At 35.2% G+C, this 19,421-nt stretch overlaps 1 protein-coding gene across 7 annotated transcripts in view; it reads left to right on the top strand.

The window, feature by feature from the left end:
* The window catches only part of triob (trio Rho guanine nucleotide exchange factor b), a 279,189-nt gene that overhangs the window by 36,830 nt on the left and 222,938 nt on the right, over nucleotides 1-19,421 (top strand). The window contains exon 1 of one of the 7 annotated variants that reach the window (XM_056475715.1): nucleotides 6,998-7,109. The exons of the other annotated variants lie outside the window; for them this stretch is intronic. Within the exon in view, the coding sequence (XP_056331690.1) occupies nucleotides 7,079-7,109 (31 nt within the window). The 5' untranslated portion in view covers nucleotides 6,998-7,078. Of the gene's footprint in view, nucleotides 1-6,997; nucleotides 7,110-19,421 lie in introns of those variants that run through there. 7 annotated transcript variants of the gene reach the window in all.

Consider the following 19,421-nt stretch of genomic DNA (forward strand, 5'->3'; position numbering starts at 1 on the left):
ATATATATATATATATATATATATATATATTACTATATATTTTTTAAAAACATTCACAGATTCAAAGAGAACAACATGTCAACGGGGAGATTGCAAGACCAGCTTCTATTTTAAACTGGATTGACTGAATGTCTGCTATTAAATATCTACTATTCAAAATTATACAGACAAATGTAAAATACAGGAGAACACCCTACATTTGTTGAAATGCATCAAACTGATGGCAGTTGGGTTTGCAGCTGGATATTATTGGGAGATCGCTAACAGGAACCGTAAACAGCTCCGCCAGAGCGCGTCTGAGGCTCATATGCAAGCTTATTTTACAATCTATGGTAGAAACACCTTTGAGCCTCGCTACATCCTCCTGTATGTGCGCACGTCCATTATAAAACACTTACAAGACATTAATTTGGACAACTATGCGGATATATTAAATAGTTCACATAAAAATACAATTCTTGCATAACGTTAGTTTGTGAGTGAACAGACGTAAGTGTAGTTGCAGACACGATTATAGGCTGTTTTTGCACCGAGTTTGAAGTAATCAATCAGAGAACAGGAGAAAGCGCATTACTTTAATCATTTTAATATAGCACATTTATAATGAAATCCAAAAATTAAAGTATAATACTGAGAGTTAATTTTAAGCTATCTCACAGCCCACCTGCAGGATAACTGAGGCCCACTAGTGGGCTGCGTCCCACCAGTGGGCTGCGTCCCTCCAGTTGAGAATCCCTGATTCAAATGATGTTTCACTTTTACTGCCGAGTGCAGTTCATGTCATTGCTGAGATAAAAAATAATAATTATTGTCTTATAAATGCTGAATTAAGATCGTGTGGAGGGTGTTAATCCGAGATCAGTGTTAATTTTGAAAGGTAATTTTGATTTAGTTTTAGTCTTAGTCCTTTGACTAAAATTCCATTTTAGATTTAGTCATATTTTAGTCTTCTGAATTATTTTAGTTTTAGTCTAGTTTTAGTCAACTAAATCTACACTAGATTTAGTTGACTAAAATACAGTATATTTGGTTTAATTTAAGTGTAATTAAATTAAATATTGTATACATTTATTTATACAAAATATTCTAACTTAAAATGAAATAAAACAGTCTCATTAAAATATGGAATATAGCTTTTCCATTGAAGACCAAAAATTAGACATGCGTTGTTTTTAAAACTGATTAAGATCACCATCTTTTTTCGATTAATCATGCAGCCCTAGCCTATACTGACACTGAAGAGATGAAACTGTTGTATAAAGTAATGTGCACACAAAAGTATTCTTGAGGCTTGATCATATTTTGAAGTCAGGATCTTGCTATATATATATGGAGGATGAGGGAGCTCTTACATTTCACCTAAAATATCTGAGTTTGTTTATTCTGAGATTTGAAGGATGGAAAGGAAGTTTAAAAAAATGGTTTCCAAAATACAGTTCTAAGAGTAGAACCTTTCTAAATGGCCAAAAAGGCTAATATTGAGATACTTGGCATTTAAAAGAGGTTGATTGTTCAGTTCAAAGAAAATGTTCAGGTTGTTGTCTCAGTTGTTAGTTAGATGTGTGCTGAAGAGCGTGAACTGACCAGCATACTTGGCTACACAGACTAGAAACATCTTCTTCTCAACCGCATTTATAAATAGCTGACCTAGTCTAGGACTGTTTTCCAGGTTGCCTTTGAAATAGGGTGTGTGTGTAACCAATAGGTAAAAACTACTGTAGTTTTCAGATGTTGTGTAAGAGGCCATTATTTGACCACAAAGCATGTGTTTATATATATATATATATATATATATATATATATATATACATATATACTATAATATACTTTCCTATATATTATATATTTCCTTTTACTATACATTCCTATAGTATTTTAAATGTGCAACACAGGATTTCTTGATTATTTTTTTTTTTTTCGTCCAGTAGAATTTGTTTCTGTTTGGAACATATTAATTGCAGTGAATAGCTGAATTTAACATGTATTGTCACATACTGTATGCTTCATTGGCAGTTTTATTGATCACTAAGACAGAACTGACTTCGAATTAAAAATGAAAAAAAACATGGATGTAGCTAAGCTAGTTTTGCCATGTAGGTTTTAGTTTAGCTTGCTACATTTCCCAGGGAAATTAGCTTTTAGTGTAGTTAAGCTACATTTTAAGTAGAGGAACTAATAGCTTAGCTCACTACATTTCCCAAGTAGCTTGCCCAACACTAATATCAGGCTCAACCCAGGCTCATTCCGATCACGTACAACTATATACATTTCTGGAGAGCACCAAATATGTCCCAGAAGCTATGTTTTTTGTAGTTTTTGTTTTCGCGAATTCGCCAGAGGCCGCTGTGCATGGTTTTTGAGAACTTAAATATCTCCCATGCCTGCTTTTCTCACATAAATCCACAAGAGGCCGCTGTTGACTAACTCACTGACCAACCGACCGTTCACCCCCACCCTCCCCCTTCCTTAAACTCAACCAATAGTATTTTGAAAAGCACCTATTGACCCGCCCACCCCCTTTCCTAAACCCAATCGGTGTTTTGAAAAGCAATCCTGAAAAAGCAAAGCCCCCTGGTTTTTACCGCATTTTCAGATTTTACTGCATTCTCACCCTGTTATTTACTTTTGTTTTTATTTTTTGGCTTCTGTTTTTGCCTTACCTCTTTTTGGAACCTTTCTTCAACGGACCCGAAATCCCTCGTCGCTGTCAACTCTGCTCTGCATCTCAAGTCCGCCGATGTACGTGTCGAGCTAACTGGACAAACTGGCAACAGTGGGAAGGCCGTCCACATGCAGTTAAACAGTCAGTTGAACGGCATCATACTGCCCTGTAGTGTTCGTTTTAAAGACGGAATGCAGCCGTACGTAGCTCTGGCTACATAATTCCCGATCTCTAGAAACATATATAGGGCTACATTTTCAGAATGCACCTATGGTGGATACATACAGTGCATCCGGAAAGTATTCATGGCGCTTCACCACATTTTTTTTATGTTACAGCCTTATTCCAAAATGGATTAAATTAATTTATTTCCTCAAAATCCGCACAATACCCCATAATGACAATGTGAAAAAAGAGTTTTATGACAATGTGAAAAGAGGTGTTGATCACCTCCCTCACTAAGGCCCCTCTCCCCTGATCACTCAGCTTAGATGGCCGGTCCGCTCTTTCAAACTTATGAATGATGGAGGTCATTGCTGTGCTTATTAGAACTTTCAGAGCAGTAGAAATTTTTCTGTTACCTTCCCCAGCCTTGTGCCTCGAGACAATCCTGTCTCGGAGGTCTACAGACAATTCTGTTGTCTTCATGCTTGGTTTGTGCTTTGACATGCACTGTCAACCCTGGGACCTTATATAGACAGGTGTATGCCTTTTCAAATCATGTCCAATCAACTGAATTGACCACAAGTAAACTCCAATTAAGCTGCTGAAACGTCTCAAGAATGATCAGTGGAAACAGAATGTACCTGAGCTCAATTTAGAGCTTAACGGCAAAAGCTGTGAATACTTATGTACATGTGATTTTTCAGCTTTTTTATTTTTAATAAATTTGCAACAATCTCCAAAAATCTTTTTTCACATAGTCATTATGGGGTATTGTGTGTGGAATTTTGAGGAAAAAAATGTATTTAATCCATTTTGGAGTAAGGCTGTAACATTAAAAAATGTGGAAAAAGTGAAGCGCTATGAATATTTTCCAGATGCACTGTACACAGATATCTGTTTGCATATTGCGCACATACACATAATGGTGTAATGAGCATATTTAATAATGTGTTTTCAGTTCTTACTCGAACTATGAGGGTAAAAGTGCAGCTAATTAAACACTAATGGTCGTGAACTAGTCTCCATCGAGTCCAGGCATCCGAAAAAAAGCTAATTTCATATTAAACCAGACTATCCAATAGGAATATAACATGAATGCACTGATAATAACTCATAAATGTCCTTTTCCAGTGTTTAATTAAATCATTATATCATTGTCTTAGTAAACCCTGCTTCCGTCAATGGGTGTTCGATTCCCAGTAATAAGCTCTTGCTTGACCAGTCATGCATTTGATCATCTTAGATTTCAATCATGTTCCTATATATAATATGTTCCTCCTATTTCCCAGAAGCTTTGTGAATGCAGATAGAAAATACAGATTTTTTTTTTTCCTGAAAGCTTTACCGGACAGTTTATGCATGAAATTGCATTATGTAAATGGCCCTGCCTGCTGTTTACATAGCACCCTGCAGTTAGCACAGTGTGGGCTAATTCTAGTGTGTTTACTCAACGTAAACAGGCAATATAATTGTCCTCCGAGGAGTTAGCTTGGAATTGCACTTAGAATGGAGTATCAAGTCTGCTTTATATTCCTTGGTTATGTTCAGGAAGGGAACAGGTTAAGTTTAGGTTTCCTGATTTTTAATTTGCTTTTTTTTTTTTTTTTGCAAAATATTCTAGATTTCTATGTCAAAATGTGGTTTATTCTGTTTAAAGTTATGATTAGGAAAGCATTTAATTGTATAGAGTTTAAATAAAAATTATTATCCCTCTAAATAAAATTTGAATACTTCATTTACCAAGAGCTGTTTAACTGAGAGGGGATTTTAGCACATTTTTAATATTAGTAGTAAAAATTATTTTGCAACATACTAATATTAAGCTTAAAGTGTAATTTAAACTAGGATTAAACAGGTTAACTTTGCAAGTTTGGTTAAGTCATTTAACAACAGAGGTTTGTTCTGTAGTGAATAAAAAAAAAACTATTCTAAGGGGCTTATTAATATTGAGCCTAAAAATTGTTAAAAAATTTAAAACTGTATTTGTGCCAGCCAAACTAAAAGAAATGAGATTTTCTTCAGAAGAAAAAATATTATAAGAAATAATGCGAAAATTTCCTCTGTATAACATCACAAAATGGTATATATATAGACACTGACCACCCACTTTATTAAGTACACCTGTCCAACTGCTCAATAACGCAAATCTTTAATCAGCCAATCACATGGCAGCAACTCATTGCATTTAGGCATGTGGACATGGTCAAGACGATCTGCTGCAGGTCAAACTGATCACAATGGCGAAGAAATGTGATTTAAGTGACTTTGAATGTGGCATGGTTGTTGGTGCCAGACGGGCTGGTCTGAGTATTTCAGGAACTGCTACTGCTACTAGATCTACTGGAATTTTCATGCAAAACCATCTCCAGGTTTTACAGAGAATGGACCAAAACACAGAAAATATCCAGTGAGTGGCAGATCTGTGGGCGCAAATGCCTTGTTGATGCCAGAAGTCTGAGGAGAATGGCCAGACTGGTTCAAGCTGATAGAAAGGCAACAGTAACTCAAATAACCACTCGTTACAACAGAGGTGTGCAGAATAACATCTCTGAACGCACAACACGTCCAACCTGCAGGATAACACGGCATGTCATAAAGTGCGAATCATCTCAGACTGCTTTCTTGAAAATGACAATGAGTTCGCTGTACTCAAATGGCCTCCACAGTCACCAGATCTCAATCCAATAGAGCACCTTTATGATGTGGTGGAACGGGAGATCCGCATCATGGATGTGCAGCCAACAAATCTGCAGGAACTGCGTGATGCTATTATGTCAATATGGACCAAAATCTCTCAGGAATATTTCCAGTACCTTGTTGAATCTATGTCACGAAGGATTAAGGCAGTTCTAAAGGCAAAAAGGGTCCAACCTGGTTCTAGTAAGATGTACCTAATAAAGTGGCCAGCGAGTGTATAAACATATATATGTGTATATATAGGGCATATAATTTTGCATTCAAGTGTTTATTGTAATAGTTACATTTCTTGAACTGAAATACAAAATGATGTCAGAAAAATAATTTTCTTCACATTTTCACAAATTTTTTGTGAATATTTTTCAAAAACAGTGTTCCCAGATGAGTGAATAAACACACAAGCTTACATCGCTTATACATCCATAACCAGAATGACAAAAGGATGGCTACTATAGTGTTATCAACATGGAAATTTTGGCATTTTAAAACTCTAATAGATCATTATAATCAATTGCAATCCAATGTACATGAATATGCCAATAGATGAGTAGCAGAGGTTAGATCTTAACCTAGTGTACCTAAGTGCAGTCTTTTTTAGGGCTATAAAATTATAACATTTCTTAACGCTATCATTAATCAGGCTGACGAGGAATAAAAATTTAAATAAATAGCAAGTTAAGGCACATCTGTATTTATAAATACACCTATAAACAGTAGGGAAAATAAGGTTTACATATTTGTTTGAAGAAATTAGATAAGGTGGAGATAACAAGCATCATGAAGTACTATAATACATAATTATATTACATATACTTACGTGTGTAATACAGTTTAAGTCACACTTTATGTACAATTCACGCTATTAACAACATATTAAGTCTTTTAGCACAATAAATGACTAATTAGCTGCTAGTAAGATAGTAGTTTGGTTTAGATGTTGGGTAGGATTAAGGATGTAAAATAAGATCATAATTTTTTTTAAGTGCTAATGAACAGTTAGCATCTTAAAAATAGGCTGGTGATAAGCTAGTATAAACGTTGAGAAAGTGTTACCAAAATGTCTCATGTACAAAATAATGTATGTATTTTAAGTGATAAATGTAAGCCCAGCAATCTAATATGGATCCAAATAAATTTGATTCATATGCAGATTATAATACTAATAAATTATATTAATGATATGCCATTGTAGTGCATAACTGCTGCCTTTTCCTCGAAAGCATCCATGCATGTCTGCTTGGTCCATGTCTCTGGTGCTTAGATCACCAGCATCTGATCAGCCCTGCCCCCAATCCATTTTCCCAACCAATGGCATTCCACTCACAATAGCTCTCTCCGCCAATGGCAAGCCACGAGATCATAATGGGTTCTGTCACAGAGCTGCGTGCTGGGGCCCTTGTATTGACTGTAGGAGATGAGGAGAGAAGATGGCAGTGAAAAGAGAAGGCAGGAGAGGAATGGTTTTATAAAGCCTGGCCTTTCTTACAGCTGCTGAGTGCGTTTATGGATGGAGATTTGTTGTTTTTTTCTTCTGGATGATACGGATAAGGAATAATGGCCTTGCAGATCCTCTCTGCAGGGATTTGTAAGTGATGTTTCTGTGTTGCCTGCTGTGACTGTGCAGTTTGTTGTGTGTGTGTTTTTTTACTGCGTAATATATAGCCTCATAGGGATTGTGTTTGGATTTGCTGCCACTCATGTGGTCTTGATTAACATTTTAAATGTACTTCGCTGTTGATTAGCCATGATGATGTTCTGTTTCTGAGTTTTTGTTTTGTTTTTAGTCTTAATATCTAAAAATACTTCAATCAAGAAGCATTTTCTGAACAAATAACAAATATTGTCTTGTTTTCAGAAATGAAATGTCAAAATTAACTGAGATTTCCGTTTTTCGCTTTAAAATATAACTATTTTGCTTGTTTTAAAGAAACACAAACTTCATTTTGACAATATTTTTGACAATAACAAGACAATATTATTTAGGTTGTCTAAAAATGCTTCTTGATTGAAGTATTTTAAGATATTTTGGCTAGAAATGAGACAAGTAATGCTTGCTGTCCTTTTTAATGTTGGATTTGGATTTTTTTTTGTGCGTAAAATGCTGGTTTTGTTGTGCTCATAAGCTGCAAAAAGAGTGTATATGTAAGTGATTTGAACGTAATACACCCTATGAAGCATTTATATGCATAAAACTCTTAAGTACCATCTGAAATTTTCATCTAAACCAAGAAGCATTTTCTTAACAAATAACAAATATTGTCTTGTTTTCAGAAATAATGTCAAAATTAAGTGAGAATTCTTTAAAGCAATGCAAAATGAGCTGTGCTTTTTTTTTCCGCTTTGAAAAATTACTATTTTGCGTATTTTAAGGAAACGCTCATTTAATTTTGACATATTTCTTAAAATAAAACAATTTTTTTTTACTCGTCTAAAACTGCTTCTTGATTTAATTATTTTTAGATATATTTTGGCAGCAGGTATATTTTAAGAGAGAGATATTTTGGGCTGGAAAAGAGACAAAAAGAGAGAATTATTTTTATTTTTTTGCAGTGCATGCTTGCTGTCTGTTTTAATGTTGAATTTGGATTTATTTATGTGTAAAATGTTGGGCCTATACACTCTTGTTGTTGCTTATATGCAATTGACTTCAACGTAATACGCTGTATGAAGCGTTCAGATTCAAAAACCTCTGTAATGTTCTTCTAAAATTAGCATTTTCCTCAGAGTCATGTGTGTAGGTTCAGAAATTCCACTTTTATGGCAAATTATTTTCATTCCTTTAAAGTGAAATAACACTCATTTTTTTGAAGAAAATTCCAGACGACACTTCTCTTCAGACAGTGTTTTTGCATCTTGATACAGTATCTTCGTTTCACAGCAGTTGCATATATGCTCAGTCTACTGTGACTAACTAGTAAGCATTGGGCCGGTCTTCGGTTCCCTGAGCTATAAGTGTCCTTTCTGGCCTTCTGTGCTTTGATTGGCTCAGACCTCAGATGCCTGTACGGTATGCTGCGGTGTGGTTAGAGGCCGTTAGAGTAATTTCCCTATAAGATTTCCTCTTCTCTGTGCCACGTGTTTTCAGTCAGGCAATAAAATGTCAAGCTATTGTTTCCTCGACAAAATGACCCATTGATCGACAAGTACAGCTTTCTCTTCCATATTCCTTCTTAGGGAAGAAAAACAAAGCTGCGGCTTTAGAAGCCTATACTATTGTTAATTATGACTACACTGTATAAAATGGCCTTAATTTTAATGGTAAAAAGCTGTAAAAATGCTACGGTAAAAATCTGTAACGTGTTGAACAGTTGGTTTTTTTTAATATACAAGGTGAATAACTGTAAATTGACTTTGCCAGGTAGTGTAAATGACACTGAGCTTCTTCTATGTATTAGTATGCTTCTACTCTGCTTGTGGGAAATCATCATATGACTTTGCAGCCTGTTGTCACGAGGAAACGTACTGTATATATTTGGCGTTTTGTCAGTTTAGTGGCTAATTCGGATGTATTCGTACAAGTTCAGTCGTACAAAAACCTTCCCAACCCCACCCCTGAACCCAGCCATCATATGGGGATAAGTAAATCGTACTAAGACTACTTGCCGTGAGGTGATGTTGGACTTTGTCATCCACTCCTGCTTATGGTTGTGTTATTGTCTGTTGAGTTGATATTTGTATTTCAAAACATTGGTGTATGACAAAAAAATGTATGAAATACGGTAGTTTACCATGAAAGTTATTTTACATTTCTACCCTGTTTTTAACGATTAAATTCTGGCTTTTTTTACCATAAGTTTTTACAGATATATTTTTATTACAGCATGCTTCTCTGCTTGTGGAAAATATGTTTGTGCTTTTAGTTTTATTATGTAACTTTTTGGTTGTGTGTAGATTTTAAGGTGCAATGTGTAGATTTTAGCCTTTCAAAACATTGCTGTATTAACGCTATACATGAATGAAATATGGTAGTTTACCATAAAATCTTGAAATTTCTTTTATGCTTACTACCGTATTTTTATGGTTAAAGTCTGGCAACTACAACTCCCAGTTTTTTTTTTACTGTATTTGTTTTACAGTACAGGAGGGTTGTTTTTTGGTTGTGTGTAGATTTTAAGGTATGTAGATTTTATTCCTTCAAAACATTGGTGTATTATCTCTATAATTTAACGAAATACAGTAGTTTACGGTAAAATCTTGATATTTCTTTTATAGTTAATCATATATTTTTCAATGGAAAAATTTTTGGAAACTACAGATGCAAGTTTTTTCATTACGCTTACTATTGTTTTTTTATGGTAAATTATTGCCAACTACAGATGCCAACTTTTTATTGTATTTTGTTTTATAGTGCAGGAAGGTTGTGTTTTAATCTTATTTTATTTTACAGTGCAGGAGGGTTGTTTTTTGGTTGTGTGCAGAATTTAAGGTACTTTGTGTAGATTGTATCCCTTCAAAACATTGGTGTATTATCTCTTATTTAATCAAATACAGTAGTTTAAGTTAAAATCTTAAAGTTAAAATTTCTTGTACTGACTAACTAATACAGTAGCTTTAAGTTTTTTTCATTACGCTTACCAGCGTAATTTTTATGGTAAATAAAAACAGTCTGCAGTTAGCAATATATATATATATATATAATTTCTGTACCTGAACACTGTTATCCCTGTTTTTTTGGATTTATCAAGGCTTGATTTTTGTCTATAGATACAGTCAGATCATACACTCCACTTCATAATTATTCCAGTCATTTTAAAAATAAAGAATTGTTTTCAGATTTATATAAATACCTTTCATAATTATATTAAAGGAATTTTTATATTTATTTTTTATTTTTTTATTGAAATCTGCTTTTTTTCAGCCAACCTAAAATAATTAAGACTTTATAATTCCTCAAGAACATTAATTTAAATCCCTGTGCAAGTTGTAGTCCATATTTTTTGTTGAATAAAGACTTTATCTTGGCATTTGTTAAAGGTGGTAAAGGTGGTTCTTTGGAGACTCTCCAACTCCCTGTCGACAGCACCGATGTCTTGGCAAATCTTGAGATGCCCTAGAGAGCATTGGTTCAAAACACAGCACATCCTTTTGCACTTACTGTCGAATGCTATACAGTATATGTGAAGAAGCACTTAAGAAAATCCACGTGAACCGGAAGTTGTAGAGACTTTTATTTCTGTATGATGACATAATTTCAATTAAAATATAATATTGAGAAGGGGCAGGGCTTTCTTTTTGTGCATCATTAAGACCATGTTCACACTAAAGGCTGATTTATACTTCTGTGTCAAGCGCACGCGTATGCTTCGCCGTGGCTGACGCCGACTCTGACGCTGACGCACACCTCTCAAAAAATGTATTTACACGTCGCAATGATGTGTATCGCAAGCTCTGTGATTGGTTGGCTTGGTAGCGCTGACGAGTGTGTGCAGGACCGAGAGCTGCACGAACCAGTTGGAGCAAGAGTTTACAAGCGTCGAGTCCCGTGAAGGAGCTCAAGATGAAAACTTTTGTTTTGTGGTATGATTAAAGTTGTTGCCTGTCTGCCGGTCCCCGCCTCTGAATAAGTGAGTTTTAGCTACTTCTACATTAAAGTAACTTTCAGAAAAAACAAAACACCCATGAAGAAACTCGACAGTGGCGGAAACAGGCCACAGTTGCAACATTTTGCTATAATGTTTCAAAGAGATAGAAAGTAAATAAATGGCAGGCGGATAGGAAGCAGGTAAATGTCTGTGTGCATGCGCAGTACATAAATCTAAGCGTTTTCAGTTATTTTAGTAATTTGAAAATGATAGTGTGGACATCGGGCATTTTTCAAATTTATCCAAATGAGTCTAGACGTAGCCTAAAAATAATTTGGCTGATGTTGAAGGCTGTGACTTCACCAAATATCATCAAAACAAACTTTTTTTTTTCAAACTCCTAACCTTTTTTCTTTATTTTCATTTAATTTTTGATTAATCGTTCACCAATAGAATAGCATTGTGTGCTAGCAAAATAAACATTGTCAATTTTAATTTCACTAGGACTTTAACGAATCCACCTGTCGGGTTTGGACCATATGGGGCATAGGATGTGTGTTTGGATATGACTCAGTTTTTTGACCACACTTCGTTATTATTGTTCATCTATTCGTTTGCTGAAAATTAGAACTGAATTTATAAATAGTTTTGAAATAAATCTTTGTGCTTAACAAACTAAATTAAATATGTAGGCTAATGGATGTCTTCTGTGGAGTGAGTTTCCACCGTTTACCATGAAAGTAAAGGAGTAAAGTAAAAAGTAAAAGTAAAGTAAAGAAGAAGTAAAGAAGCTGAATAGAGGAGGCTCATTCTTTATCCTCACTGCAGATGGTCTGTTTAACTGTTTTCTCACTAGTGAAGCGTTTAGTCTTTCCACTTACAAAGTCCGCCATGTATATAGCAAATGCACCATGACACGACACAACTGACTCTTAGAATGCTTTCACACCTAGACTTTTGTTTCGGAACATGGCACGTTTTCCCAGCGATAGCGCGGTTCGTTTGGCATATGTGAATCCAGCAATCCAGCAAAACACCTCATTCAGGCAAAATTGGTCCGAGAACGCCTGAATGAGGTGGTCTCAGCTCGATTAAAACAAATTCTGGAGCGGATTTATTCTAGTGAGAAAGCAAAACGATCTGAGCCCGGCTATATCACAGAGTTTTATGGATATGTTATAGGCATATATATGGCTATATGAAGAGAGAATTATGAGTAGGGCGGGATGTCATTCCTCCCGGTAAATGTGTTTCATATCAAATACGAAAGTGAAAGCATGTTAAGTATTAATGAGAGCTGTTTATCTATTAAAAAAATTGACCGAACAGCAGTCTTGGTTTATCTGTTGTTTATCTCTATAATGTAAAGGCTATAATGCAAAAGCCAACTGCTATGTATGAGAAAGTCTTACCTCTGATTTATATTTGGTGACGACGTCTGTCTGTGTCACCATTCAAAATTAAAGCGTAGCTTTTTGCTTATAATGTCTTATTGCTCATTGTAATAAATTTAAATAAGGACGCATGACAGCTGAGCGGGGCTCTGCAAAATTAATCGTGAAACTCTGACCAATGTGAGGAGAGTTTACTCGAACAAAGTACACCATTGTAACAATTTTAATCCCTATTTCGGAACAAAAAAATTGATACACAGATGACTATGATTGGTTTAATGCATGTTATGTTCAAAACACACCCATAACTCATTAAGAGAACAAGCACAACCCTGTTAGAGCATGCGCCGGGGCACAAACTATATTTTTCCATCCTTAAAATAGCAAAAGTGGATTCGGACACCCCCTTAATACTTTTGCGCCATGCACTTTCGACTCTGCACCTAGATCTTAAAAATAGAGCCCTTTACGTCAGGAAGACAACATAATGTCAATGCCAATAGCCTATTGGACACGTAGCACTGAGGTGATTATGGTGACCTGAGTCCGAGTCCCGGCTCGAGGCTCTTGGTCGATCCTTTCCCTCTCTCTCTGCTCCCCATGCTTTCCTGTCTCCACTATACTGTCCTATTAAAATAAGGGCTTAAAAATAATTATAAAAGAGGAAGACAAAATAACATGAATTTAAATAGTCCTACTCTCTCTCTCTCTCTCCCTCTCTCTAAATTATTAGCCCAATTTTAAGGTCAATATTATTAGCACTTTTTTTCGATTGTCTACAGAACAAACCACTGTTATACAATGACTTGCCTATTTACCCTAACTTGCCTAATTAACCTAATTAAACATTTAAATTGCACAGTAATCTGAATATTGGTATCTTGAAAAATATCTAATAAATTATTATGTAACCTACAGTCATCATGGCAAAGATAAAAGAAATCAGTTATTAGAAATCAGTTATTAAAATTATTATGTTTGGAAATTTGATGAAATAAATCTCTTAAACAAAAATTGGGGGAAAAATGTACAGGGTGGCTAATAATTCTGACCTCACATTTATATGATTCCTTGTTTATGTAGCAAATATTTACTCCTTATCATTTTATATTCTATCTCTTGTATTAGATGATCTGATCTTGATGTTTAAGATATCTCTCTTGATGACAAATTAGTAATATGCAAATGAACGCTACAGGAAACTGTGGGTTAATTTTGAATTCTCATCACAGGAAATCACAACCCCCAGGCTCTAAATATTTTACGATGTTGTCAATATTCATCCATCTTTTAGAGGAAACGGAACAAATCAGAGAGGCAAACTGCCAAAGCGGCTCTCTTCTGGTGACGCTGCTGAAAACTGATTCTGTTAGTTCATCATTGTTCCTCCATCTTGTTTCACTTTAAAAGTACAGCGAATGCATAGGTGGAATGAGAAGTCAGTTAAAAAGGGATATTTTGAGTGAATATAAGTCGATGATGATAAACAGTCAGTGTTAATATTTTGAGTCGAGTTATATATATATATATATTCATTCATTTATTCATTTTCTTGTCGGCTTAGTCCCTTTATTAATCTGGGGTCGCCACAGCAGAATGAACCACCAACTTATCCAGCATTTGTTTTACGCAGCGGATGCCCTTCCAGCCACAACCCATCTCTGGGAAACATCTACACACACTCATTCACACTCATACACTACAGACAATTTAGCCTACCCAATTCACCTGTACCACATGTTGTATTTTTTTTAAAAGTACCTGTTAGCAACAAAAATGTCCCTTTTGAAAATGCACCGCCCCAGTGGCAGGTTTTGTATCTTTATTTCTGACAGTTAAGGCACTATCAGTTCACTTTCAGGAGACCACTGTTCATTAGTAAGTGACCAAAACTTTACCTCAGTGTAATCGATGACAACTGACATCTGTACTTATTTACTTTAAGAAAGTAAAATATAAAAAAATCCAAGCCTAATAAGATAATAATAGAAATAGAGGATCTGTTTGCTTAAACTAAATTGTCTTGCGCACTTACAGTTGTACATGCAATTAATCTAGATTAATAGATTGCCAATAATGTGTTCAATTTTCGATTGACAACCCTAGTTTGGCACGGTGACTCAGTGGTTAGCACTGTCGCCTCACAGCAAAAAGGTCGCTGGTTTGAGTCCTGGCTGGGCCAGTTGGTATTTCTGTTGTGGAGTTTGGATGTTTTCCTCATTTTCATGTGGGTTTCCTCCGGGTGCTCTGGTTTCTCCCACTGTCCAAAATGCACTATAGGTGAATTGGGTAAGCTAAATTGTCTGTAGTGTGTGTGTGTGTGTGTGTGTGTGTGTGTGTGTGTGTGTGTGTGTGTGTGTGTGTGTGTGTGTGTGTGAATGAGTGTGTATGGGTGTTTCCCAATACAGGGTAGCGACTGGAATGGCGTTCGCTGCATTAAACATATTCTAGAATAGTTGACAGTTCATTCTTCTGTGGTGACCTCTGAATTAGAGACAAAGGTGAAGGAAAATGAATGGATGAATGAATGAATGAATGAATGACAACCCTATAGTTTTCATCAGGGGAAATGCTAATCATGCCGTAGTTTAGCTTTCAACAAGAATCTGACAACTTCTGAATGTGGCACAGCACCAGATTGATGCCTTGAAGAAACAACAAACACCTTTAAAACATCGCACATCCAGGTCTGTTTATGCTACAGACCAAAAAAAGTGATATTTTTATAAGAGCTGATTTTCACCAAGACACTTAAAGGGATAGTTCACCCAAAAATGAAAATGTTCATGTTTTTCCAAAGCTTTATGAATTTCTTCCTTGATTTGAACTAGGTTTGGGCCCGTATGAGATTCTGATGGTATGATAACCTTGGATAAAAATATCACGGCTTCCCAGTATTGTGATTACTTCTCTAAAATATGTTCTTTTTTTATTGTCTGGGTAAAAAAACTATTTTTTCCCTCACTGAACACAATATATTTTATTTTAAGAAACATTTACATTTTTTTGGAACAGTAAGCATGCGCCATTAAAATACAGTATTTTTTAATTTGCTGTAAATCGAAATACAGTAAAAGAAATGAGCATGAAACATGACCAATCACAGAAAGGGATTTTTCTGCCTGCAGTAAGAAGACACAGATGCAAGAAGCTGGCAGCTACAAAGTGTGTGCAAATGCTCTTATGCTTCTAAAAATACTTTATATTCTTGGTTTTATTAAAAAAATACAAATAATAAGTAAATAAAACTCAATTTGTATCTGTGCATCACTTAACGATGTGCGTTTAATAGGCAAAAAGACAGAATAAAGCAGTTGTTAAAAAACAAACTTACATATACCATAGGAACGGTATGATAGAAAACTTTGGCGGTTTTAAAACTTTTCCACACTGCGGTAAACCTTGAAAGCGTTTATCGTCCCGTTTAAGAAAGCTGGAAACCTGTAACCATTGACATCCATAGGAAAAACAAATACAATGGAAGTCAGTAATTCTGAATAAATAAACTCATAATGGTTTGGAATAAGTGAAAGGAGAGTAAATATTGACAGAATTTGTATTTTTAAGTGAACTATCCCTTTAAATGCCCAGATTGTCAAAAGAGACTTCAGTTTCAGCGAGGAATGAAGCTATTGTTCAAATTCAAAGGCTTTTGTGACAGTACTGTATGTTTTGAATATTCATGGCCTCTCCATGCAACATCGTGCAAGTCTCCACACAATTCTCTTGAGTTAATACTTCAATAACTGCTTCTTCTACTAAAGAAAGTTTTTCAGTCTTGGAATATACCCCCATAGCAAAATTTTTCTTGCCCAGATATGGCCCACAACATCAGCATTTGCTTGGCCCACATGCCGCAGTGAATTATGGTACATGACTGGACGAAGTCTGGCTTCCATACAAGAGGCAAACATGGACCATATCTGGGCCAAGTGTCAACCAAGTTAATAACCCATAACTGGGCCTGAACTGGGCCAGATATATTAGTGTGTCATGACTGCAATGTTTTTTATCAATCCATGAAGCATTTCTCTTTATGGCTGTGCTTTTTTATGAAGCGACCTGATTGATATAATTTTTCTTTACTTAAATAATTTCAATGTATTTATAAACTGGGTCAAGATAGGCCGAACTTACGTGGCCCACATATACATTTTTAACATCTGGGCCAAATACTTCATTTGATATCTGGCCCAAGCCGCCTGTAAGTCGGTGCCCCTTCTGCCAAACCTGGGCCAAGTTTGGCCCACATGCTGTATGCCAGTGCCGGACAAATGCCTGCTGTGCCAGCTTTATGGCAAATCTGGGCCAGAATTCTTTGCGACCTGGGTAGTGTGCTTAGCAATAACTCATAACCCAAGAGACATAAAATTCATGCTTTTTTGTTATCTAGGCTGAAGAACACACCGTTTCAAACCTTAATGAATTTTTATAATCTGTTGAACACAAAAGGAAATATTTTGAAAAATGCTGAAAACCTGTAACCATTGACTTCCACAATATTTGTTTTTTTTCTACTTCGGAAGTCAGGCCTCCAGCTTTCTTCAAAATATTTTCATTTGTATTCAACAAAAGAAATACACATAAAGGTTTGGAACCACTTGAGGAAGAGTAAATAGTGAGTGAACCAGCATTTTTGGGTGAGCTGTCTCTTTAAGGTATGGAGCAATAATAGAGCACATGCTGACACCTGCTGGGGGGATCCTGTGTACTGGTTTTTAAACCTACATGTTTCCAGCATGACACTTTTTTTTACATGTTATATAAGAATTCTGCCCTCCATTGTACGCATATATAAATAGTATGCTTTCATGTAATAGACTGCGAAGTGATAAATGCAATAACAAGGGTGGTATTTAAAAATAAATCTAGAGTATGAGCTGTGTACTGTGGTGACTGCTACAGAGGAGGTTTCAAAGGAGTGTCTTCTGCTTGAAGTCTATATTTTGCTGGGTTTTTTGGGGTGGAGTTTGGGCCGTTGTGGTTATGTGTTGTGTGCCTGCATGGAAACCCAGTTTTGAAGACCTGCAATTAGCAAAATAAGAGCAGTGCGTCCAAAATTAGGAGCAGAAGCCACACTCCTCTCTCTCTCTCTCTCTCTCTTGTCCTATTTTTCAGAGACTTTTAAGAAATCTGAGAGAAATAAAGAAACTTTTGCTGTTTGATTTCCAGGATTTTCATTAAAGGTGGCCTGTTATGCAAAAAAAGTACTTTTATTAGTGGTTTTAGCACAGTTGTGTGGCATAATGTAGGCATAGGTAATAGTCAAAATTAATTCATTCTATCTTTTTAATCACACTTGGTGAAAACAATATGCAGAAACACTTTGATTGACATTCTCCCCTTGTACATGTCATCAGAGGGGGAAAGCCCCGCCCATTAGTGATAATCTCAGGCCCGTTAGCATAGACAGACCTTAGTGAGAAGCAGCCATCTGCTGTACAGTTTTCACCTGTTCAGGATAATGTCAGTAATTACGATTATAAATGTGGATTTTTAGATGCACAAATGAAAACTGTAATCTTGATAGTCTGCCTTCTTCTAAGACACTTTTTTTGACATATTCATTTTTTTTTATAGCGATAGCTTTAGTCCTGTTTTGAATCTGCCACTATGCTGATGCAAAGGCATTTGTAGCTTCACCCTCTTTTGAAAAACAATCTCAATCTCATTGGAATCTAAAGGAACAGTCACCAAACCGCCACAATTTGAAGCAAAGTCTGAAAGGGGCAGTTTCACAGAGTTATGAAAAATGATGTGTTTGGTATTTTGAGCTGAAACTTTATATTGGGACTTCGGACACTTATTTTTACATTGTGTGAAAAGGGGTTTAATAGGTCCTCAGTATAAAACCATTTCTATAAATTTAATCGATTAATCATATACATACTGTATATACACACAGTTGAAGCCACAATTATTAGCCCCTCTGTAAATTTTTTTCCCCCAATTCCTGTTTAACTGAGAGAAGATTTTTTTTCAACACATTTCTTAACATAATAGTTTTAATAACTTATTTCTAATAACTGATTTATTTTATCTTTGCCATGATGACGGTAAATAATATTTTACTAGATATTTTTCAAGACACTTCTGTACAGCTAAAAGTGACATTTAAAGGCTGAACAAGGTAAAAAAAATAGCTTAAAGGGGCTAATAATTTTGACCTTAAAATGGTTCATAAAAAAATTAAAAACTGCTTTTATTCTAGCTGAAATAAAACAAATAAGACTTTCTCCAGACAAAGAAATGTTATCAGACATACTGTGAAAATTTACTTGCTCTGTTAAACATCATTTGGGAAACATTTAAAAAAGAAAGAAAAAAAATATATATATAAATAAATAAAATATATATATATATATATATATATATATATATATATATATATATATATATATATATATATATATATATATATATATATATATATATATATATATATATATATATATATATATATATACATACATACACAGGCCCGTAGCCAGCCTGGTGAAATGAGTGGTTCTTTTTTCTCAAAAAGTGGACCTTTCAGCAATTATAAGCCTCAATTTCTATTTAATTCTGAAATTTAAATACCGCAATTTAGTGACATTTTAAGCACTATTCTGAATTAGCTTGTCAGATGGTCATCTTAACCATACTTTTTCACTATTTTAGCCAGAATAGTATTTAAATCAATTTTAATTTGACAATTTAATATGCTTTTGGTGCTTCACACCTTTTTATTGGTCTTTTTTTTTGTCAAGAATAAGGTCCAAGATTTAGAGTTACTTGTAAAATGATTTCTCAACAATACAGTAGCGAAAGATGACTTCTCTTACATCAGATTACATAACTGGATGTTGGCCTCATAAAAAATATTTGTTAGCATTGGCCAAAACTGATAAGCTAAAGTCACTCCGAAGCGACAGCCAGCAGAGGATTCTTAAAGCCTTCGGTCTTTTAGCCTTTTTGATGGGTTATTTTCACCATGAT

The sequence above is a fragment of the Danio aesculapii genome, chromosome 16 (genome assembly GCF_903798145.1).
Source record: "Danio aesculapii chromosome 16, fDanAes4.1, whole genome shotgun sequence".
Taxonomy (NCBI): Eukaryota; Metazoa; Chordata; class Actinopteri; order Cypriniformes; family Danionidae; genus Danio; species Danio aesculapii.